Source organism: Sturnira hondurensis, unplaced genomic scaffold (genome assembly GCF_014824575.4).
Source record: "Sturnira hondurensis isolate 20B ecotype Veracruz unplaced genomic scaffold, ASM1482457v3 Scaffold0013299, whole genome shotgun sequence".
NCBI lineage: Eukaryota > Metazoa > Chordata > Mammalia > Chiroptera > Phyllostomidae > Sturnira > Sturnira hondurensis.
The window spans coordinates 8,877,257-8,901,509 of record NW_028085930.1 but is presented as its reverse complement, the minus strand read 5'-3'; the positions used below and the strand labels follow the sequence as shown (position 1 = coordinate 8,901,509).

The window sequence follows — 24,253 nt, the reverse complement described above, 5'->3', positions numbered from 1 at the left end:
CAGAATCTGCCTTTCCCCTCTCCAGAAACCAGCACGCATTATTTCCAAAAAGTAAATTTGAACTTGGAAACTCAGGAGTGGGAGAGGGGAGGTAGGGGCGAACTGGAAGCAGCCTGGCCGCTAATGAATCATTAACACAAGTCAGGGGAAGAGAGAACTTCTTTCCTGAAAGGATAGCATTGTCACGTCTTAGCACTCTGTCCTCGAAGACTCGTGTATGTGGTATGTGTGTTGTGAGCGAGTGGGTGTGCCCTGGGGGAAGGCCCTGTAGGACTTCAAGTTGTGTTTTGAAGAAAGTACTAGAAAATGTTTGACGTGATAAATGGATAAAGAGAAGTGAGGAATAATTGTTCCTGGAAACTGGCACCTAATTCCTGGCCTGGAGGCAGGCTACCCAGCTGGGCGGGGAGGGGCCCTGACCTCTTTGTCCTCAGGTGAGATCATCAAGTAAATACTGGCCTAGAAGCATTCATGTCACAGACAGAGCGCGTCCTGTGGGCTGAGCGGTCCCTCAACTAAACCTCAGACACAGCTCCTGCCCTGGAGGAGTGTGCCCACCCCTGGACGTGAGCCTGTAGTTATGAACTGAGAGGGATGTGCAGGGCCCTTTGGGGAGCCCGGGGGGTGGGGAATAGAGGGCATCAGAATTGAGGCTTGAGGACCCAAGTCATTTGAGGGGGTCTGTTCACATCCTGAGTAGCCCTGAAGTGGAGGAGGGAGAGAGCTGACAGTAGACACCTGCAGCTCGGTCAGTGTGGGGGCAGCAGGGGGACGGTGTTGCTGGGACCCCGGCCCTGACTGGTGGTGAAGACCAACACACTGGGTGCCTCTGGTGACCCGAGCTGGGCCTGCTGCTGCGGTCCCCACAGCTCTGACTTGAAGTTTGGTATCAGAAAGACAGGACTTGGGGCTTCCTGCTTCTGGGACAGCGCCCTTCGCAGCCCTGCTGGGTTGTTGGGGGACAGCAACTTCTGACCCAGCAATTGCACTTGGAAGAATTTATCCTAAGGGTGTACCTGGGCAAGGATAAAGGCCTGATTGTGTTCACTGCAGCAGTGTATAAAAATGGGGGGGATTATAAATCCAAATGACTTATCAGCAGGGGATTGGTTAAATATATGAATGCAATGCACACGCAGTGGTTGATAGAACTTGGGTCTTAAAAATGACGACACAGCCTGTTGTTACCGTAGGAAGACATCTAAATGGGAAAAAGCAGATTCTAGAAGAGCAAGTCATGTGTTGCTCCTCTTTAAAATATGTCCCTGTGCATAAAAACGCCTGGGGAAGATTACCTACCGGTTAATACCTGGGAGGTGAGATGAGTGATATTGATTGTCTGTTTTTCTATATTTTGTGAATTATTTGCATAGAGTTTGTACTACTCTGTAGTTAGGGGCAGGGAGGCAAAACCCAAAGCCCAAAGGGAAGGGGTGGGGTGGGTGGAGGGTCTTGGAATTGGGTGACATAGGTCAGAATCTGAAGTCTGCTGACTTAAAGGTACTCGGCCCCTTAGAGCCTGAGACTTGTCCCACTTGACAGGGGTGGTCGTGATTCTTGCCCCATCCCTGGGTGGCCTGGAGGACAAGAGGAGGTGCGGTGTGCAGGGGTGCTCTGCTAGTTGCAGGCCTGGGTGAAGGGGAGGGCTCCTTTTGGGGGGGCTGGCAGGGAGCACCTAGGCCTGCTGGGCGCCAGATGCAGGAAAGGCGCCGACGAGATGTCCACTGCAGCCTGGCCACTGTGACGTCTGGCGATGGCTCTGCTGTCCTACAGGCCCAGCCATGACTTTTTTTTTTATCAGTGACAGGCACTGGGCAAGGGGCCAGAGTGGGGGCCAGAGTGAGGGCCCGTGCAGCCAGTGTCGTGGGGACACAGACTTGACGGTCACCGGAGCAACAGGGCCTTGGTCTGTGGCTGGTCTGCTGGGATGTAGAAATTGGTTTGTTTCCAGGGAGCCCTGCTTTGTTAGGTCTGTCTTCTCCTGGGACTTGCCTGGCACATAATAGGTGCTCAACAGAGATCTGAGTGGGTGAAGAGTAGTAACACGTTTCCCCTTCCTGGCTGTGTGACCGCGGGTACTTTACTCCATGTCTCCGTACCTCAGCTTCTTCATCTCAATGGTAGTGTGTGATAAGCTGTCAACCGTTGTGGCCGTCACTGGGGCAGGGTGGTGAGGGCCGCAGCGTGGTGGGTGCTTGAGGAAGGGCTCTGTGTCCCTCCTGGGATGTCGTTCTGCCTGTTTTTGACTCCTGGCCGCCCTTCAGCAGTGGCGACCGCTGGTGGTGCTAGTGAGCGCCTACTGTGTACCAGGCTATTTTCCAAGCACTTTGCATGCAGAAACCCATCGAGTCTTTAGAACAACTTTATGAAATAAAGGTTTATGATCCCCACTATGCTGATAACACTGAGGCGTAGAGTTCAAGTGTCTTGTTCTAGAGAAGTTGCTCAACTTTAGCTCTTGGACACTGAGGGCCAGGTGATTCTTTGTTTTTTGGGGGGAGGGGGCTGTCCTGTGTAGCACAGGGAGTTTAGCAGCATCTGCTCCCTAGATGCCGATGACAGCACCGCCTCTCCCTGGTTGTGACGGTCCCGCATGTCTCCAGACTTGCAGGTGTCCCCGGGGTGCCAACGTTGCCCTGGTTGTGAATCACCAGTCCAGAGCAGTGCCCTGGAAGTGTGGTCCTTGCACCAGCAGCCTCAGGGTGATAGGAACTTGTTAGGATTACAGCAACCTGGGCCCCACCCAGACCTACTAAATCAGAATCTCTGGGGCTGGGGGCCCAGGGGCTGTCCCACCTGCCCCCGCTGCCCCCTGCACTTCCTAGCACCCTTACCCCCTCTAGTGTGTGTGTGTTCAGCAGGCTGTAGTCTGGTCCTCCGTTTACTTGTCTGATGCCCTCACAACATGTGGCCCCTGGAGGAAGGGGCTGGGCCTCCCCATCTTTTTGTTCCCGGCATCTCATGCAGCATCTGCACGCAGGGGTACGATGGATATCGGAGGGAATGGATGTGGGTTTTGCTTAGAGTCAAGGGCCCCTGTGGACTCTTGGCACTGGCACACACAGTGTCCTGAAAAACAGATGGGTCCCTCTTCTTTGGTGTCAGTTCTGAAAGTGCATTCGCCCCAGGCTGTTGTTAGGCAGGGCCACCCCTGGGCACAGTTGCCACATGCGGAAAGTACCACCTGTGTCCTTCCCCTCCCCAAAGTCCCCCAATTACAGAGGTCTCCGCTTACGAAGGTCCAAGATCTGCCCTGCTTGGAGAAGTCGGCATTTTGAGAGTGGCCTTTCACTTCAAAAAGGATGGTGTGTGTGAACATGGACGAATCGTTGTGATCTATTCAGTGGAAGAAAGGTTGGGAAATACAAGCACATGTAAAACTGTATGTAGAGTGTATATAAAACCAAAGAACAGGTACAAACGAGAGAAAAGTCTGAAGCAGCGATTCGTAGTGTGGTCCATACTACGCACCACTTGTCACCGATGCAGGTGAAGAAAATATGGAAATTGAAAGTTAGACTCTAGGAATTTAAAAGACAAATGACATTTCCCGCTGATCCAAGTGGCATTTCACTCTTCTGGTTTGTTTTTATTAAATTCTACAGAGGTGTTGATTCACAGTGGGCCGGGGGTGGGGAAGGGGCCCTGATTTCCACGTAGACTCTGAAGCTTGGCTCTAGAAAAATGTACCCTCCACTGTTACCAGTGGTTACTGCCAGCTGCTAAGAATGCTAATGGTTTTTATTGTTCATTTCTTGACATTTTTTGAATTATTTACAGTGACTATGTTTTATTTTTTTTTCACAGGGAGTAGGGGTGGAGAGAATGGAGCATTATTATAAAGAGATGTCTTTATGAGTCAAAGGCATGAATTTCTGTGAAAGGAATTTTAGGAACTATGAAGGCTGGTGGGAAAAAATGTTCAGATCCGTAGTCCCTGCCTTAACTGTACATGAAGCCTGGTGTTGGTGGGCTCACTGAGTGAATGACCGATTGTTCAGCTCTCATTGTGGTCATTCATGGAGGGGTGAGTGCCTTAAAGGCCTTTTAGGATTGTCTGCTGCCAAGAAACCCTCATTTATGAAATACAAAACATCACCCAGATGTAATAGTGCAAAGCATTTCAAGTATTAAGAGTATTTAGATATTCAAACTGAGCCACTGTGTGAGTTTGAGTATTTGTATCATTTCTAAGTGGATAGACTTGTGGGCACATACAGACCCCTCTTGCCCAATCTCATTCACTTGTAGCCGCATTATTAGTATGGGCTGTTGACGAGAACATGGAAATTGCTCTCTAATACCTAATATCGACTCTGTTGCCTTAAAAAAATCAGTGTGTCTTCCTTTTAAGCTATAAAGGCCCGTGAGAGAGCATTCTGACTTTCCTGGCCCCTCAGCTGGGACCTGTCACGGAGCATGGACGCTTGTGGTTATGATAAAGCAGCCTTCGGGGCAGTGACGTGACTGTGCCCCCAGGTTTATCCCAGACACCTTGCCTCCTGCTGAGGTGTCCTCGGGTGTCTGCACATCAGACCGCGGTTGGCTGTGGGGCTGGTGGGTTTGCCCCTATCCCAGGGGACGATTGCATCTTCAAATTTCCCAGGCAGCAGAGAGCAGTGGGCTCCGTGGACTGGAGCCTTTTCATATTGAGCTCTTCTTCTTTTTATTTTCTTTTTAAAAATTGTATTGAGTTCCTTGGGGTGAGATTGGTAATAAAATTATATAGGTTTCAGGTGTACACTTCTGTAATACGTCATCTGTACACTGTATTGTGTGTTCGCTGCCCGGAGTCAGGTCTCCTTCAGTCACCGTTTATCCCCCTTTACCCTCCTCTACCTCCCCCTCCCCCTTTCCCTCAGGTAATCACCATCCTGTTGTCTGTGTCTGTGGGGTTTTTCTTTCTTCTTTTGCTTAATCCGTTCACCTTTTTCACCCAGCCCCCAGCCTCCAACCCCCTTCCTTCTAAGAGCTGTCAGCCTGTTCTCGCTCTGAATCTGTTTCTATTTTGTTTGTTTTGTTCATTAGATTCCACATATGCGTGAAATCATATGGTACTTGTCTTTCTCTGATTGGCTTATTTCACTTAGCATAACCCTCTCCAGGTCCATGATTGCACTCAGCATCTCCATGCTGTTGCAACAGATAAGATTTCTTTTTTTTTTTTAACAAGCAAGTAGTATTCCATTGTGTAACTGTACCACAGTTTTTTTTATCACTCATCTACCAATGAGCACTTGGCACTGCTTGAGTTGTTATTTTTTTCCTTCTGAGCATTATTGTAGGGACCTTTAGTGTAGTTGTGTGTGTGTGTGTGTTGGTTGGCTGAATTAAACATCTGTTGAACCTCATCCTTCAGCAGGCCTCCCAGTTATCTATGCCCAGCCCCGCTCCTTGGAAGTTACTTAATCTGCCTATGGCCACATGGGTGTTCAGCAGTAAAGACTGTTGATTTTATGCAAAGCATCTTAACCAAGGGTCTCAGGATCGTTTGCAAAGCAGCTCTGAGAGAGCTCAGAGAAGCAGTCTCTTTCGTTTCCTTAAAGGAAGGTGGAAAAAAAATTCTGTTCTGTTCTTGCCTGATTTTTCCTTTGCAGTGTTTTGCTGGATTTTGTGAGAGACATTATTTATGTTTGCTGGGACAGAAAGAAACTGATGGCGGGGAGACAATGGGAGGAACATCCGCTGTTTATTGCAGCCACAGTCAAGCCCCCTCAGGACCATCACTGGCGATGTCTGTCACCAGACTCAGCTGGAGTCTGATGCGTGGGGTTTGGTTGTCTTCCTCCACCCACACTCTTGTTGCTGGCATTGCAGGAGGGTTCAGCTTCATCCCAATAGATCTGCAGTCTGCAGATCTGATATTTTCTTTCCTCCCCCGTTTTTGATTTTTAGTGGAAGAAGAGGTGAAATGGATGTTTTCCTTCCTCATTGTCCGGGTTACTATTTCTACTTAACAGATTACACCAAAATGTTATAGCTTAAAAGCGCTGCCTCATTTTGTCCGTGATTTATGGGGCACGAATTTGGAGAGGGCTCAGCTGGATGGTTCTTGCTCGAGGGGTCTCTGATGGGGTCAGGTGTCAGCTGGGGCTGCGGGCATCTGAAGCTTTGAGTGGACGGGACGTCTGAGGAGACCCATGTCAGCGTCTGGCAGTGGGCGCTGGCTCTTGGTTGCGAGCTCAGCCGGGGTTGTCAACCCAAGGTCTTACCTCTGATGTTTCCAGCGCGGTGGTCTCAGACATTCTGACCTCCTTATGGTGTCCGGCTTCCCCCACGGTGAACCTCCGAGATGACCAGGGCGCATCTCGGCCTTTTCAGTCTGAGCCCTGAAAGTCACGGGGGAGCACCTCTGTCATAGTCAGTTGGTCTGAGCCTCGAGCTCACCCAGATTTACGAGGAGGGGACACTGACTCCATCCCTCAATGGCAGTAATGCCAAAGCACTTTGAGCCACATTTGAGAACCGCCACACTCGGCGGTGATGCGGGCACGGTGCTTCATCCTGAGGCCTGCAGGACATCTGTTTTCATTCACTTTGTAAACCACCACATTGCACAGCGCCTTCTTGGGTTGCTTTAATGGTTAACCAGCCTGCAAAGCAAGGACTTTGGTTAGTGCCTCCGGTGACCCTTAAGCCAACAACAGTAAAAGTGAGAGGGAGCCATGTTGAGCAGAGCTGTGGGTCGTGGGATAGAAAATCCCTTGCCGCTTTGCCCACTTCTTAAAAAAATGTTGTCAGAAAATGCTGACATGGCTTTAACATATTAGAAGTTGGCAAAACCTAGAGCTGAAAATGCGGTACCCAGACGGAGACTTTATGGATTTGGGGGGAGGGGGGTGTTCTAAAGCTCTTTGGGCAGCTCTTGCCATGCTGCTTTCTCTGCCTGCCACTGGGTTTGCAAGCCTCTCCACTGGGGCAATAGCACCTTGGTATTGCATGCATTTGCTGGAAATTGGATCTACTCCCCAGGTTGGAACTTGTGAACGCAAACCAGACTTGAATGCTATGAAATGTGGGGTCAAAAAATAGGAAAGTGTGTTTTGGAGCCAATAGAGGCTTGCACTGCAAAGCATGTGATGTTAGAAATCACGGGCTTTGGAGTTGAGGAGAGATGGAGTTGACTTCTCCCCTGAGTCAGCTGTGCAGTCTTAGCAAGGAGCCTAGCTTTCCTGGGTTTTAATTTCTTTCTCTGTAAAATGGGGAGGGCAATCAGTATGTATCTTGCAGGGCCATTAAGGATTACATAAGGAGATGTTTGTAAATAAGGTACAGTACCTAGCATAGACTGTTCAACAGACGTTGGCTCTTTTCCTGACTGCCCTTTATTGAATAATGGCTTCTACATAAAATCACCACTTTGTATTGAAAGCTTCTTACCTGCTAAGCATTTTGCTAAGTTCTCACAACAGCTGTTGAGGACACTGACCGGCGTGGAGGCACTGAAAGATTGAGTCAGTTCTCCCAGGTCACATGACTAATGGGTGGGGAGCCAAGATTTGAATTCAGGATTCTGTGTCTGGAGCCCATGCCCTGAGGTAGTTTTGGGATGCGTGCCCCTTCAGAGGTCGCCTCCGAGGCTGGTGAGCTGGAATAATGCTGGTCTAGGACTTGGGGGACCAGGTTTTCAATCTTTGGCCTGACACTCCCCAGGTATACATTCTTGGGAGAGGAGCTTCACCTCCCTGAGGTTTCAGTTACCTGCTCTGTGGAATGGGAACATCTGAGCTAAGTGAGGGGCAAAGTCGTTTCCAACCCTGATATTGTGCAACTGAGATTTTGATTTTAATCCAGCCACACGCTGAATGAACTATGAATCACCCTCAGTCTTGACGATATGGAAAATACAAAAGGTCGTTGGTCAATCTGTGCTGCAGTGACTTAAAATTTTATTTTCAGTGAAGCAATCCTTGCCCATAGTCTTTTTGGGGGGAAGCCTGGGAGAAGTTTTAATGAAAAAGGAAAGTTGTCTGCCTAATTTCTTCCCATCCGCAGTTTTACTCTGGGAAGCAGCCACTTTCAATGTTTTTGGCTGTTCCTTCTGGTCGTTTTCTTTCTTGTTTCTAGACTTTTAGCAGTGGATTTTGACTTGGGCTCTTTTGCATCCTGGGCCCTCCTTTCTTTCCATTCCGCTTAGCTGCAGTCAGGAAGCAGGTTATCCAAAAGCCAGAGGAAACCAGGCAGCTGGCTTGCCCGGAATCCTGTGGGTGGGTGTGTGCTTCCAGCAGAGGCTGCTCCAAGTGATCCTTGGACCTTTCCAGGGCATCTCTGGAGCTTTCCAAGGCTGGGTCGCATTCACCATGGTGCCTCGGTTCAGAACTGTGCATCGAGTGTGAAATGGACTTTGGATTGCGGAACAGCCAGGGTGGGGGTTGAGACACTACCCTGATAAATGTGCGAACCAACTGTGGAATCCATTTAAAGTATAATGTTTAGGAATTGGGGGGGAAAAGAGGGTCTTGGAGTTGAGGAAATATGTTATGCTTCTTGGTGTAAACATGGAAATTGTTTGCTGGTGGTGGAACTCAGTAAAAAGCCCTGGTTTCAGCAGTTTTGCCTACTCTTACCCAAAGAATCCTGTGGCTTTAAAACCATGTGTGACCATGAATGAGAAAGCATTGGGTCCCCTCAGTCTTTCTAGCTGTGTGTGTGTGTGTGTGTGTGTGTGTGTGTTTACATAACTATACTCCTTCCTCCAGGGCCTCTTAGGATGGACCCTTGTGCCTGAAGGTTTTAAGGGTTTATGGGCCTTTTCTTTGTGGTGCTTTGGACCTTTTTGTACTTAAAAAAATATTATATATAGCTATACATTGGTTAAATTCCATGCTGGTGGCTTATTCTTATGTAACATCAACAACAACAACAACAACCAACAATTGAGAATGAGGCTTTTCCAATTTGACAGGCATTGTACAAAATAACTGGCTCATATTATTCAAAAGTGTCAAGGCCACGAAAGACAAACCGGGACTAAAGACCTGCCTGCTCCCGGGGAGATGAGAAAAGGATGACAGCCAAATGCGAGGCGCAGATCCTGGGTGGGATGCCTGGGCAATTTTCCCCCCTTTATTAAAACAGACACTAGTGGGAGAGTTGATCATTTGAATAAAGTCATAGCTCAGATTGATAGCCTTGTATCTGTGTTAATGGATCTTGATCCTTGTCATGGGGAGGAGGCCATCTTTGGGAAATGTGTGCTGAAGTATTTCAGGGTAAGAGGGCATCGTATTTGCATCTTAACCCACATTTTCCCCCCCAAGTCTGAAATTATTTTAAATTAAAAAATTCAAAGTCTTTTTCCCATTCCTAGATCTGCCCACCTCCTTAACTTAGCCTCCAAATGGCTGTGCCTGCCCTTGGTTATGGAATTTTGGCCTTGGCCTTTGTGTCAGAGGAGGCGGTGCGGTCCAGCCTGGCAGGACAGCTGTGGCGGGCTGTGATGTTCTGGGGGACAGGGCTGGGTGTGCTCATGGTTGTTTGGGAACAGTCTACAGCCCGATCAGTGTTCTACACCAGAGAGCCCTTCTGCCTAGGAGGAACTCAGTTCCACTTAGGCCTAAGGGAAAAAAAGGTCCACGACCTTTGTTAACCCCAGAAGAGGGAGATTTATGGCAGGAAACACTGTCGACTGCCATCTTCTCCTGCTTTCCTTTTTCCCTCCTGTTGGAAGGAACCCCTTTGTGGGTCCCAGCTGAGCTGGGGGTCGGGGTGAGCGGGTGATGGTGCTGTGGATAAAGAAAAGAGGGTCCGGCGTTGGTACCAAGGCTGTTGAGCTGCACAGGGCCAGCTCCTGGGTCTGCAGCTGGGGTTGGAACCCCCAGTACTTTGCCCACCCCCCACTGAAACAGTTTAACTAAAAGCAGGGATTTTCTGAGAGGTTAGGGGAGGCTTTCGTGGAACCCAAGGGGAGGGAAGCATCGCTGGGCCTTAAGCATAAGGGGACCACACATCCCAGGTGCCGTGACAGTCTTGGTTTAAGTCTGTCGTCCCAGCATAATTATTAATAGGGCCCATCTTCACTCTTGAAAGTGCTTTGGTTTGATTGATAAATTATATGGCTGTGTAATTTCAGGATCAGAGTCAGAAACCCAGATAATCTCCCCTCCTCTGCTGCCTCCTGGTGTTCTCTCCTTTGCTGGCGTCTCACTCTCTGTCGTCCCCGTCTCTGTCACCTGCTCCCTGGGGTTCCGCAGTTCTGTTCCCTGATAGTGTTTTGTATCAGACCCATGGCTGCGAGGTTCTGCCTGACATGTGGAGGGTGGGCCCCACAGAAGGAAGGGGAGGAAGCGGTGTCTTTGGTGAACACCGCAAGAGGCCTCTGTTACTGGACTTGGGGCTTGAGGCAGAAAAACAGGAGTCGGGATGGAGGGGACGTAGGCGCCTGGTCTCCAGCCATGATCCTGACTCTCCTACCTTGAAGGGCCTGGTATTTCCCCCCTTTTTTTCTTTTCCATAAATATTTCCAGACCTTCGGGGCGGTTTGAACCAGGGTCTTCTGGCTGGGTGAAAGTTGCTGACGTGGCACGGGGCTGGCAGTGGTCGGGCGTGGAGGGGTGCTCTGGGGGCTGGCTCCAGCCTCCCTGGGGTCTCCTGTCCTGCCCTTCTCGCCTCTGCTTCCGCCTGGCGCCGCTGCTCTGGCTCGGCTCACTGGCCCTGGCTCTAACCTGGCACATTCTTTCCCCTTCTGCCTCTGCTGCAAAATTCCTGAAGGTGAAAATGAATCGGCCTGGCTCCCCTTCGCACAGGCTGGGAAAGGCACGCAGTGGGAGCGGGGACTGAGGGGGAGGAAACCCCGGGCAGAGGCGAGGAGAGAAGGCAGCTGGAGGCCCCGAGGGCCAGTGAGTGACCTCGGTGTGGAGAAGCAAAGTGAAATCCGGGGCCTGGGAACGAGAACTGTGCAGTCTAACACGGCAATGACTAGCCATATGTGGCTATTTCAGTTTAATTTAAAAAACTAAAATTCAATAGAAAATTTTGTTCCTTGCATTAGCCACTTGCCAAGTTTTCCCGTAACCACCATGGCTGGTGGCCTCTGTGTCAGGCAGCCACCGGGGGAGAGCACCTGTGTTCTCGCAGCAAGGTCTGGCACACCGAACCGGAGGCCCTCATTGCCTTCTCACCCAGCACTGTTGAAGGTGGTTTCTTTGTGCGTTCTAGAAGCTACTGCAAGTGCCTTTAAGGAGTAAACTGGATGGGTGAGAAGAAAACATGATTTGTAGAAACTTCAAAACACTGCAGGTACTCTGTAACAGGCCAGGAAGTTAGACTGTTTCCTCCAGCGGTGCCTTTGATCATATAATTCTAGAATGTTCCTCTCTCAGGCTTTACAGTTCCAACTAGTTACTGTCCTGCTGCTGTCGTAATTTTTGCCTTATCCTGGCTTTCTGTGTGTCCTATTTATTCTGTATTTTCCTTTCAATGGGCTAACATTGTTACTTCAGTGTGAAAAGAATTCGTCACAGTAAGTGGAAAACCATGAAAGGGAAGTACATTTTTGAAGCAAGAGTTTTATTGAAGGTGTGTATGAATGGAAGTGCCCAACGCATCACGGTGCAGTTTAGTGCCCATTGAAGCAATGCTGTTGGTTTCCTGTGGATTTTTTGTTTTGCTTATCAAGTTGTAGCGGTTCCCTCCTCTGTGGAAGGCTCTGAGGCTGGACTAGCCGTCCGCCCCCTTCTTAAAAGGGAGATGAACAAAGCAAATGCCAAGACGTGTGGGAAGTGCTAGGAAGACAAGGTAGCCCCACTGCAGGCGTCAGAGAAAGACTTGCCTGAGAAGGAACAATCACCATTATTGTACACGTGTAGGCGCTCCTCGTCTGAGAAGGGGCTTTGTAGGGCGGGGGTCCCCCGGTGCCAGCCAGCAGAGGTGATGCTTTTTGGCCTCAGGTCCCCTTTCCCACCCTTGTCCTCATTGAGCACCTCCGAGAGCTTTTGCTTTTGTGGGCAATACCTATAATATTTGCCACGTTAGAAATTAAGAAGCTTTAAAAACTCGTATTCATTAAACTATCTAAACCTATGACGTGTTAACATAAATCATTTATTTCATCAAAATAACCATTTCCTCAAACGAAAAAAGTCCGTGACAAGAACGTCATTGTGATTTTTGCACGTCCTTCCCTCTGGCCGCTAGAAGAGGCGAATTGTCATGGCTGCCCGGGTCCCATCACTTATGATGTTCCGTGTCAAGTAGTCTCCGGAAAAGTCCCCTGGACGAGTGCAAGAGAAGGAAGGGGGAGAAAAAAGCAAATAAGTCTGACTTGACTATGAAAACAGACTCCCAGAGAAGGTCTCAGGGACCACCCCCACTCCGTCGTCCCTGGACCACACTTTGAGAACCAGCAGGGAGGCCACAGACGCCTAGAGGTCTGCACGTTTGCCCGAGGGCTGACATTTGCGTGTGGCTTCAGGCCAAGTCGCTCTTCTCCCCCAGGCTCCAGCTCTCTGTGCAGACCAGGTGGAAGGGAAGGGTCATTCCTGCTGAGCTGGTCCTGCAGGTTGTGGGGAGGCTCAGGTAATGCCCAGGAGATCTGGCCCCACCCACTGAAAGTGGTGTGTTTATAAATGGCATTACTCAGGGTCTTCTGAAGTATGGCGTCATCTTTAATTTGTAGGACAGTTATTTTTAAAAACTGGCATCCGTCTTAATCGCACTTGGTTCTTGGGGACGCTTTTGTGAAGTGGAAAGGCTGCCATTTTCTGCTTAAGGGTGAGATAATTGAGGCTTCCGTGAGTGGGTTGGCCAGAAAACAAGGTCTCTGTCCTGCGTGTGGTGACACTTGGCACCCTGTATCCAAGGCGCACTGGTGCTGGCTGGCTCGGATGAGCTGCAGTTCTTATCTGACCCGAGGCTATATTTGGTGACACACTGACACATTCATACTGGGAGGCTGTGCCACCCTCAGCAGTTCTTGGCTTGGAGACATCGCCCTCCCCTCCGTCTGAGTCACCTAATGGAGGTGACAAGGTTTTCAGATTTGAAGATCTGAGTCCTCATGCAAACAAAGGGAACCCGTTTAGAGCTCTTCAAATGCTGATCTAAAAAACAAAAGCCCTGCAGTAAACAGCCCTGGAGACTCAATGGCTTGTTTTTCTTGACTGGTAAGGTCTGCTGGTTCTCGGAGATGAGCAGGCCTTCCAACTCCTCCCCCGCCCCTCACAGATCCTTCACCGGAGGGAAAACAGGCAGCTTCCTCTCCTCCCTGGACATTCCTCTGCCGCCCCTCTGGGCTTGGGAGACACGCTTGCACACGAAGGGCCACGGTCAAGCCCTTTCTCGAACTGGGGAATAAGGCAAAAAGCACAAGTTCTGTGGAGGCAAAGTGACACTGAGCTAGATTTAAAGAAAAGTTTTGTACAAGTTAGATGGAATTAAATCTCCCAGGTCCTGCTCTTTGTAAACATGGCTTTATCTGAGGGCAGACCTTAACCCTGTGTAAGTGCAGTGCTTTGCCGTGGCCCAGACTGTGGGCTGAGGCTCCCCTCCCTGTTTGTATAAATATGACTACCCTACGGCCTGTTTTTAAGTCATTTCTTTTAAGACTTAATTTGATTGCATGTGACAGAAATACAATTTCAGCCGGCTTAAACATGACATAAAGCAGTGGTGACAGTTGCGGATGTATGTGCTAGGTTGGCTCTGGGGAAGGTGGTGTGCAAGGGTTAGACTGTAAAGCATTATTAGGTCCAGAAGCTCAAAGTGTCATTAGGACTTGCTGCCTCCTGCCCTCAGGCTCTCCCCTCATGGTGCCAAAGTGGTTGCCATCTGCTGCAGGCTTTTGTTCCAGTCCACTCAGCCTTCTGGGGGGGGGGGAGTGGTGGGAGGCAGTTTCTGTTTCTGACCATTTTAGGAAAGTCCCAAAATGCAGTCTCCTTGGTACTGATGGATAATTGGTTCTAATGCCCTTTTTCGGCAATCACCGAGGCTAGAGTATCCACCACTGATTGGCCAGGCCTGGGTCACATGACCACTCCTGGGACCAGGGGGAGGCCCAGAGAAATCAGGGCTGTTATGCCGGACAGGCAGGAAAGGTTTCGGTTTGTGGGTTCCCAAACCCCAGTATTTGTGGAGAATTGTTATGCAATTGTAGCTCTGAGCCTCTATGGAATGGTAAAAAAAAGGATCTGGATCCACTCTACCTCATCAGGGAGAAGCTGGCTTAGTGTTTAGCTTTCAACACATCTTGGATGAATACGTTTGGTGGTGATTGGATGTCAGCCAGTCATGCATCATTGTCCTAGGCGACACAGCCTGTTCTCAGAGGGAAACGCTGATCGCCAGTCAAGTCTCTTGGGTTCAATACCCTCTGATGGTAACACACTTGACCGGCCTGGTGGTCCCTGAATATGCCCACCAGAATATGGAATATGCCCATCATCTGAAGATCCTGGTTCACACTTTTGTAGAACTCAGATCTGATCAGATCATGCCTCTGCTTAAAAATCCACCGTGGTATTTTGCCACAACAACAAACAATAACAAAAAAAAGGCAGACAGACAAAGAATTCCACTAGTTTTCCATCCTCCCACCCCGGCCCCATTTTCTTCTCCTTTAGAGGCAGTTCTGTAGATTAACACATTTTAGCTGTCCCCTTTCTCCCAGGGGAATTATCGTGTAGCCAGCGCCCGGTGTTTGCGTGATTGCAGCTACGTGCGCGCTGTTGGCACCGGGCTGTCTGGTAAAGTGCGGCCACTCTTACTGTTTGTGGTAGCATGGACTCTTCCGTCATTTCTGCCAAAGGTACATGGAAAGTAAGTGGACACTTGCTTTAAAAGGCCTACTCTGTTTCCCCATTGTGCACGGGATGAAGTTCAGGTGCTTTAATGGCACGCATGCCCTTCCTTGTTCATACACCACCAAACCTCCCACCTGCTGTTCTTTGTTCGTGTGCGTCCCTCCGCTGCTTTGGCCCCTCCTTCCCCACCGAGTGAAATCCCCCTTTCTTCAAGGTCTGACTTAGATGACACTTTCGTGGGTGACCCACCCAGTTGTGTGTGTCTGTTGCACGGGGCACGTACCGAGGTCTTCGGGCTTATCACACTACATGGTGCTTATTTATTACTGCTTGAGTTTAGATCTTGGCTCTGCCGTTTCCCAGCTGTGTGACTTCGGGCAAGTTACCCGCCCTCTCTGTGCCTCAGTTTCCCTCTTTGTAAAACGAGAGTGCCAACAATGGCACCTGCCTGATAAGGTTGTTAGTGATTATGCAAATTGATGGAATTGGGCATTTATAATGGCGTCTGTCACTTAGTAAATTGTCCATCTGTGCTGCGCATCCCTCTATCTCACGAAGGCAGAGTTGGTGGGTTATGTGCATCAGAATAGCTCTTGGCAAATCAACAGTCTCCAGGAGCTGGCAGGGAACCTGAGTGAGTGAAGCAGCCCAGGTGTGACTCAGGCACAGGTGGGGACTGGAAAGGGCAGTCTCTCCCCAAGGGGGGCATCTTCTCCTCCGCTTCCAGCCAGTGCTTGCGAGGTAGGAATTGGGGCCCAATGTTCCCAGATGACTTGATTTTGTTAATGAGAAATTTAAGAATTCACAGTTTAAAAAAATGTGGATTTCCCGGACATTTGGTACCCAGCACACGGGCCAGAGGCCCGTAAACCCGGAGTGATGGTGTGACCTGCCCTGGGTCCCACACTGACTGTTCGGGCGCTCAGTTTTCTCACTCGTGGTCTGGATGTGGGTAGCATTGCAGCTGATTCCCAGCAGGGCGGTGACAGCTAGGACTCAGTCAGGCATGTGAGCACATTTGCAAAGCAGCTGCCTACGCAGGGTATCAGGTCACTGGGTCTCTATGTCAGCCACCCCTGCCCCAGCGAGGCCCCCTTGGTGTTCTTTAATAGGATCGTGGGTCTCTTTCATGCTGGGGAGAAATTGTGTACATTTATGGAATACCTACTGCGTGCCCAGGAACTGTTAGGTGTTTTACACCTGCCTTCTCCTTTATTCCTTCTATCAGCCCTCGCTATGGCGTGGAAAGTAACTATTTTATCAGCAGTAAAAATGATATGTAAAGAACGTAACTGATTAGGGCTGCAAAGAAAGAGGTCTAGCCGGAATTGGATGCATCCGATAAATATCCCAGGCATTAGGCAACATGCTCCCTCCCACGTACCGGACTGAGGTCAAGTACAACAGAACCTCAGGGGGCTTTGCTGGCCCTCGGGCTGCCCTCGTGCATTGCCAGCGCTTCCTCAGGGGCACAAGCCTCGTCTTGTTCCCTGTCTTCAGAAAAGCTGTAGTAGGTGACTGCAGGCCTGGTCGGAGAGAGAGGCAGGGAAAACCATGGCAATGACCCAGGACAGGGAGAAGGGACCAGGGTCTGTGTCCGGTGTCTAGTGTGACAGGACTGAGGGGAATGAAATGCGAAGTGATTGGAGCTTCTTTTACCACCGTGAGCCACCCATTGGCCCAAGAGACCTTACTCTGATGTTTAGAAATAACTTTCAGATGGTTACTTGCAAGACAGGCACTTTGCTGCCAATGGAACCTCATGTAAAATCTTACCAGCAGAGTGGCTGTGTGGTTTTGGGACAGCCCCATGGCTGTTGATCACAGCCCCTGCCTGTTCCTCCTTTTTAAACTCTCTTTGTTTCTCTTTTTTATATTCTCACCTGAGGGTAAGTGTATTGTTTTTAGAGAGAGAGATGGGGCACTGGGGGGAGGGAGAGAGAAACATAGATCAGAGGCTTCCCATATGTGCCCTGACTGGGCATCAAACCCTCCACTTGTTGGAGTTCGGGACAGCGCTCCAACCAGCTGGGCCACCTGGGCAGCCTGCTCCCGTGGAAACTCTTATCTAGGCCCAGGTTGATAGTGGCTGTCTCCAGGACGGGTGGCCACCCTTATCTCTTGCCATTCTGCACATTCCAGACTTCAGCTTCCTTCCCTCCCCTTGAAAACACCACGTTCTCCCTCTCCCCTCTGGCTGCTGCTGGCTGTGCTATCTGCTTGGGACTCAGTAGTATTCCTCCCCGCCACCAAGTGCCCATTCATACTTCAGGCTTCTGTGTAGATGTTCCCACTCCGGAAGTTTTCTAAGAATCTCCCGATCGACTGCTGTCTCACCTGGCCTAGGGATGCTCTTCACTGCCGGGTCCCTGGCACCCGCATCGTGACCATCCCGGCAAGGACCTTTCTGGGACAGGCTATGAATGCCTGACCTACCCCCAGACTGGAAGTGCCCTGAAGGCAGGGACCAAGCCCAAGGCCCAGCACAGGGTCTGGCATGTGGGAAATTTGCACCTAGTGTTTCCTGGTGACCACGTCCCATGGTTGAGGACTTAATGGGGGTGGGGAGGGGGTAGGAAGTGGTGCCATCATTATGGACTGGAGCTGCTGGGGTGGCCCAGCTGGACATCTTCCCTGGAGGATCCGGACAGAGCTTTATAATCTAACCTGCACTGTCCAATAGAGTAGGCACCAGCCACGTTTATTGTTAAAATTTTAATATATTCAATTAAAATGAAGTAAAGCTCACATTCTCAGCCTCACTAGCCAGTTTCAAGGGCTCAGTGCCTGTGTGTGGCTAGTGGCTGCTGTACGGGACAGGGCCAGTGCTAGAGCTTCCAGCGACGAGGGAGGGACCTTCACGTGGGTGGTGCTGCTGTAGACACTGCCTGGTGCAGATACTGACTGAGGGGCTTGTGGGTTGTGTGAAGTCCACCCTTGGTGTTTCTGGTTAGGTCAGGCAGATTTCCACAGACTCCTTCCTAAGCCTGAACTGTGTTTCCTCGCTATCCTCTGGCTGCAGGATGCACGTCAGAAGTTCCGCTCTGTTCTGGTGGAAGCCACGGTGAAACTGGACGAACTGGTGAAAAAGATCGGCAAAGCTGTGGAAGACTCGAAGCCCTACTGGGAGGCGCGGAGGGTGGCGAGGCAGGTAAGATAGCCCTGCAGGTGTCTCCTGGCCTTTGCCCCCCCATCCCCGCAGGTGTTTGGGTGCACCTTCTGACTTCTCTGTCTCCCCCCAAGGTTAGAAGTGCGAGTCCTGTGTGATGGAGAAAGGCCATGACTTTGTAAACCCCTGCATTCGGAGTCGGCCTCTTATTCCCCCACCCCCACAGTCTGCCTTCATTCCAGCTCTTGGTACTCTCCCAGAGGGTGGGAGCTGGCATTTGGATGGCCCTGTGAGTGGGCGCCGCTTCGCCACTGGAGTTGGCACTGGGTCCACTTCCCAGGCAGCTGGGCCAGCCCAGGCGGATGAGAGGATGTGTCCTGAACACCAGGCTTATTTCTCTGCCCCTCCTAATGATTGCCTGTCAGGCAGCAAGAGTACTCCATCCCTCTCATTCTCCTCCCTAGTGTGGGAGGAATTAGCCATTTGCTTCTCTTGAAACATTGGCTTTTTCTCCTAAGAGCCCAAATAGGCAACTTGAGGCACAGAGACCAGAAAAGAGGCGGCAGAGGGGGGCTGCGGTCAGGCTAGTGCTGGAGTCACATGGAAGCCGATCTTCCTTGATGGCCACTGCTGTGTGCCTGTGTCACCTCTCGGCTTCCATGGTCAGGCACGTGAAAGGGGAAGGAACAGGGTCCTGGCACTTACTGGTCTGAGCCTGCTGCCCTTCCTCTCATCCCTTGTCTTTGTTAGTGAGCACAGCGATTATGACAGTTACTGAGTCCCTGGGCAAGCCACTGAGTCATCAGGTCTAATCAGATGACGCCCAGACCCTTGGGGGCCTGTGGCTGACTCACTGTCAACTGGCAGAGCTCAGGATGAACGCGGAGGGACTCCTGCCTGGCTTTGTGCCTGCAAACCCTCTCCTTAAACTCCTGCCTTTTTGCAGGTGGAGCAGGAAAAAGGGCAGAGAAGGCTCAGAGTGATCCCTGCCCCTCAACCCCAAGGGACCTTGTTGGTCCATAGCCCAGGAACTGGGAAGATGCTCAAAGGCTGAGGTTGGGCTGGATGTCACCTTTCATCTCTGTGGATGGGGGCTGTCTGGGCTCGGGCCAGGTGGCCGAGCGTGTCTCTGCACCAGCATCCTCTGACCTTCCTGATGGTGAAGGGGTGGGGCCCACCGGCAGCTGCTGCCAAGTGGGGCTTCCTGTTTTCTTCCTCTGGCCTTACTCCACCCCCTTCCTTTCTGTATTTACAAACCCCTCTGACTGTATAGATAGAGCAGGGGTGGTCTCTGAGGGGTGCCTTCAAAGCATCTCTTTCAAGGGTGTATCGTGGGCACTGCGTTCCCAGAGCCTCCGCATCCTTGTCCGTGAAATGTGTACAGTCTTGGACCAGCCAGGGCACTTGCGTGAGGTCCTCTGTAGGACCTAATTGAGATTGTGTTTGACCATGGAATCCCTGCATGAGCTTAGGCTTTGGCTTCATTTAAAAAAAATTGTAGGAAATAACCGAAAACAGACAATAAGAAGAAAAGTCTCATACTTCTGATTATGTTGTAGTGGTGTTTTAGTATATGTCTGGAATGGCCATGTCTATCCATCCAAAGGTTCAGTGGAACAGTGGAGATTTAACCAAGGGTAAAACTTCTACAGCTTGGTTTTCCATAGAGTTTATAAAGATTTGTAGTTGTCTGGCCTGTGGGAATTCTGTCTGTCCCTCAGAATTTGCATTAACTTTATTGTTCCTGGTGTCAACTCATTTTCACACTAAGTCAGATCCAAACCTGGGATTTTGAAAACCCAGTCCAAATTCTGCCCCATGGAGTGGAAGATGCCTGCCTTTTCTTTTCTGGGTGAAGGTGGGGACAGGGAACTGGCTTTGATTTATTTGAGGGTTTTTTCCTTGAGCCGGAGCTTGTTTTTAAGGTGGCTTTGATGCATCTGTCAGCCCTTCTGGCCTTCAGGGCTGGCGGGGACATTCTGACGAGGGGGTGGAGCCGTGTGACTCTGGAAACCTCAGGTGGAGTGTTTGTTGTTTGTTTTGCTCCCCGAGTTCTGTCTGGCCTAACGGTGGCCCTGGGCCTGTCCTTTTGTCACTTCCAGTCCCTACCCTTGTAATGTTTTCTTAAGAAATTTGTGGTAAACTATATGTAAGGTTTACCCTTCTTAAGTGTACAGTTCAGCGGTACTAAGGGTGTTCACACTGTCATGTAGCCCTCACCACCATCCATCTCCAGAGTTTCTTCACCTTCCCTGATTGATACTCTGTGTGAATGTCACCACCATTCTACCCTCTGTCTCCGGGGTTGGTGACAGTGGGCTCCCCGTACAAGTGGGCTCGTGCACTGCTAGTATTTTCCTGACTGGCTTGTTTTACTTAGCATCATGTCTTCAAGGTTTAGACATGTTGACACGTATGTTAGAATTTCACTCATTCTTCAGGCCGAATAATAATAGCCTGCTGGATCTATTGGCTGTGTTTCTTTTTTTTTTTAAGATTTTATTTATTTATCTTTAGAGGGGAAGAGAAGGAGAGAAATATCAATGTATGGTTGCCTCTCATGTGCCCCCTGCTAGGAACTGGCCTGCAACCCAGGCATGTGCCCTGACTGGGAATCGAACCGTGGTTGTTTGGTTCGCAGGCCTGCGCTCAATCCACTGAGCCACAGCAGTCAGGGCTATTCATTCATCTTTAAATAGACACTGGGCCAACCCTGGCTATTTTTAAATGGTTGGATGTGTAAGAAGAGAGCAGAGTGCTTTGCAAACCTGGAGGGCAGCATGAATGCAAAATAATGAGGGTTATTCCGTGCTGAAAGTCACCTGTTTGGTGTGTATGGGCCATGTGAGTTCACGTCCTCTACTTAACCTCCCTTGGGGGGAAGTGAGGGGTGGGGAAACATCGGAAACTTGTAGACGACAAGTGGGACAACCAACAAAGCTTCACCTCTGGAGGCAGATTGCCTGTCTGTCTGTGAATTCTGATTCACCACTTCATAGCTGTGGACCTCAGCAGGTTGCTTAATCTCTCTGCCTCAATTTCTTTACCTATCAAGGGGAGCTGTGTGTNTCTGTGCTGAAAGTCACCTGTTTGGTTATTCCGTGCTGAAAGTCACCATGTGAGTTCACGTTCTCTACTTAACCTCCCTTGGGGGGAAGTGAGGGGTGGGGAAACATCGGAAACTTGTAGACGACAAGTGGGACAACCAACAAAGCTTCACCTCTGGAGGCAGATTGCCTGTCTGTCTGTGAATTCTGATTCACCACTTCATAGCTGTGGACCTCAGCAGGTTGCTTAATCTCTCTGCCTCAATTTCTTTACCTATCAAGGGGAGCTGTGTGTCAGTTCTAGCTTCTGCTATGAAACAAACCACTCCAAACTTAGGGGCTTAAAGCACTTAGTTAGCTCATTCTTTTGTCAGGCAGTTTTCTTGATCTCAGGCATGGCTGAGCTCACCAACATACAATCAGTTGCTGTGTTGGCTGGAGGCTGGCTGATCTTGGATGGTTTTATCCACTGGGTAAAGGCTGGCACTTGGCTGGTTGTCAGCTCACGTGTGCCTCACCCCGAAGGCTAGCATGGCTTCTTCACATGGTGTTGGGATTCCAGGAACAAAAGGGCAGGCGCTTTCCAAGGACTCTGCTTGCATCACATTTGTCCTGTTGGTAGAGTAAGTCACACGGCCAGTCCAAATTCAAGAGATGGGAAATAATAAGCTCCGCCTGCGAAGTATTGTCGCCATTTTTACAGCCCATCATAGTACTAAAGTAGTACATGTAAAGCATTTGGATCAAAGAAAAAGGATGTACGTTATTATTCCAGATGTGTTTCCTGTCACGTATTGTGTCTCTGTGGTGAGTCTGCTGTGTTAAAGAGAAATAGCACAATAAAAGCCCCGGGGGTGGAAGAAACAGACCTCTGCTGGCTGGGAGGGGCTTGGGAAGACGTGGAGCCTGTGAGGACAGAAAGGTGACCCCAGGCAGGTTGAGTACGGACGGAGTTTCTTGTGAGCATAAAATGTGCCCGAGGATCGGAAGTGAGGAGGAGGAGGAGGTAACCGGCCAATCAGAAGCATCTGAAACCCGAACAGGTCATGCCTCGAGGTCCGCCAGTGGATGGGGAGTCATGCTTCCCATGACACGAAACAGGTCAAGTGCATCAGATGACCCCCCGGATTCTTATGTTAATCATAGAGGAAGAGAGTCTTGTAGCCGTCCTTCATTGGGAAATTCTAGACATCGATTTTGTTTGCAGACAACCCTCTGTAAGTGGAGAAATGACAGGGCCAGGTTCTGCAAAGGTGAGTTTTACTCTCTTGTCTAGGGTTTTTTTTTTTTTTTTCCTTCTGATTTATTTTCTTTCATTCAACAAGTATTTACTGGGTTCCTATTAATGGTCAGTCCCAGTTTTAGTCGCTTGTCAAGAACAGGACCAAGACCCCGATTCTGCGGAGGTGACGTTCCCCTCTCACCAGTCCTTTTTAAAAAAAATATTTTATTTATTTTTAGAGAGAGGAGACAGGAAGGAGAGAGAGTAGGAGAGAAACATCAATGCGTGGTTGCCTGTCATGTGTCCCCTACCAGGGACCTGGCCCGCAACCCAGGCATCTGCCCTGACTGGGAACCAAACTGGCGACCTTCTGCTTCACAGGCCTGTGCTCAATCCACTGAGCTACACCAGCCAGGGCCCACTAGTCTTACAAAAGTGTGTGGGGTGAGGTGTCGTGGGCAAATGTAGAATCTTTGTGACTGATCTGGATTGCAGGGTGGGTTTTTTCCTGCCTCCCTGAGAAATGGAGTGAGACTGTGGGAGGGGTACAGCGCCTTAGGGATTGGCAAACACAAGTGCCTGTCCGTGCATTTCCTGAGCATCGCCCGCATTGTGGATGAAAGTGACATCTACACACATAAACAAGGCGGCTTTAGGGTAAATACCGTCCATGGTCATTATTCATTGATAGTCTCTGAGGTCCCTGCCAGCACTGAATGAGAGAGGCGTGCCTCCGAGAGAGGCATTGCTCGAGAATAGAGGGTCGGGGTCCTGGGAGACTCTGGTCACACTTTCATCAACCCAGCAACACATAACCTAGTTTTAGGTAGGTCTCTTTAAAGAACACCTTATTTAATATATATTTCGTATAAATAATTTACGACAAATCAGGAGCCAAAAAGGGTCAAACATTTTCCTGACCCTGGGTGATGTGCCCGTAAATTTCTGTGGCTTTTGGCTTCACACAGTGATGTCCCCTGCACTTTTGTAATTGGTCGTGACCTCTTGGGCGTCGACGCCAAATGGAGTCCGCAGATTTAGCCACTTTTCCATAGTTTCATCATGTACTGTAGACTTCATTGTAGCCTTTACCGGAGCGGCCTCCAGTACGGATTTGCAGATTTCCTCTTGCTTTTCCTGGATGCACCATGTTGTTGATTCATTAACATTGAATTTGAGGCCAACAGCACTGTGACTCACGCCTGAGTGGAGTTTATCCAAAACTCGTATTTTCTCTTTAAGGCACACCGCAGCCTTCTCGGGCTTGGGAACACTAGCCAGCACTTCAGCACTCGGCTTGGGGGCCAGTTTAAGTGTCTGCTCACCAACAGAAAGCACACAAGTGTGGAAAGTGGGGCAGCGGGTGGACTGTGAGGTGGCCAGCTGTTGGCAGTGTGTGACAGCCAGAGGAAGGAGGCGGTGTCACCCACGAGACCTCTGCCGGGAACCTGCACGTTTGGGTGCCTCAAAGATTTTGCTACTCTTCATGGGCCCAGAAATGACCCTGAATGCGCCATAAATACTGAGTTTGGGGTTATGAATAAATTTTAGCAAGTAGGCAAATTTGCAAATATGGACTTCAATCTGTGAGCAATGAGGGCTGATGTCCAAGAGCCCAGTGGGAAGGCTCATTTGTTAGAGAACTGGACCACGTGGCGTGAGTGTAGACGGGTGCAGGTGTAGACGGTGTAGGAAGAAGCCAGTGGAGTGAGCCCACTGTGTCTGTGTGTGCGTGTGTTGGGGGGGGTGTAAAGCCTGGGGATGAGCATTACACCTGAGCCCCGGAGCACAGGGCAGCGTCTGGGTACGAAGGGCAGAAGAGCGGAGATCTGAGGGAGAAGCCGCTGTGAGTGTAGCCCAGGGTGAGAACGTCAGCTTCAGGGCTGTGGAAGGGGAGCCTTGGTGGCCTGAGGGACCACATGGGAAGGAGTCATGTGGCCTGATGCCGCAGCACCTGACAGCATTGTCCTGGCCTCAGGCTGGGCAGAGAAGCTGTGAGACAGCTATGGTGAGCTCTGGCATGGGGGCTCCTGTGGTGTTGGCGAAGCTGATGGGGCACTGATGACCAATGTCACATCCCAGCATTAACAGTGGAGCCATCTTTTGAGATCTCTGTGTTAGGCAGCATGGGTATGGC

General features: G+C 50.1%; 1 protein-coding gene across 2 annotated transcripts in view; it reads left to right on the top strand.

Moving 5' to 3' along the window:
• Nucleotides 1-24,253, top strand: part of SH3BP5 (SH3 domain binding protein 5) — a 60,133-nt gene that overhangs the window by 6,634 nt on the left and 29,246 nt on the right. The window contains exon 3 of one of the 2 annotated variants that reach the window (XM_037061319.1): nt 17,761-17,889. The exons of the other annotated variant lie outside the window; for it this stretch is intronic. Coding sequence (XP_036917214.1) covers nt 17,761-17,889 — 129 coding nt within the window. The remainder of the gene's footprint in view (nt 1-17,760; nt 17,890-24,253) is intronic. 2 annotated transcript variants of the gene reach the window in all.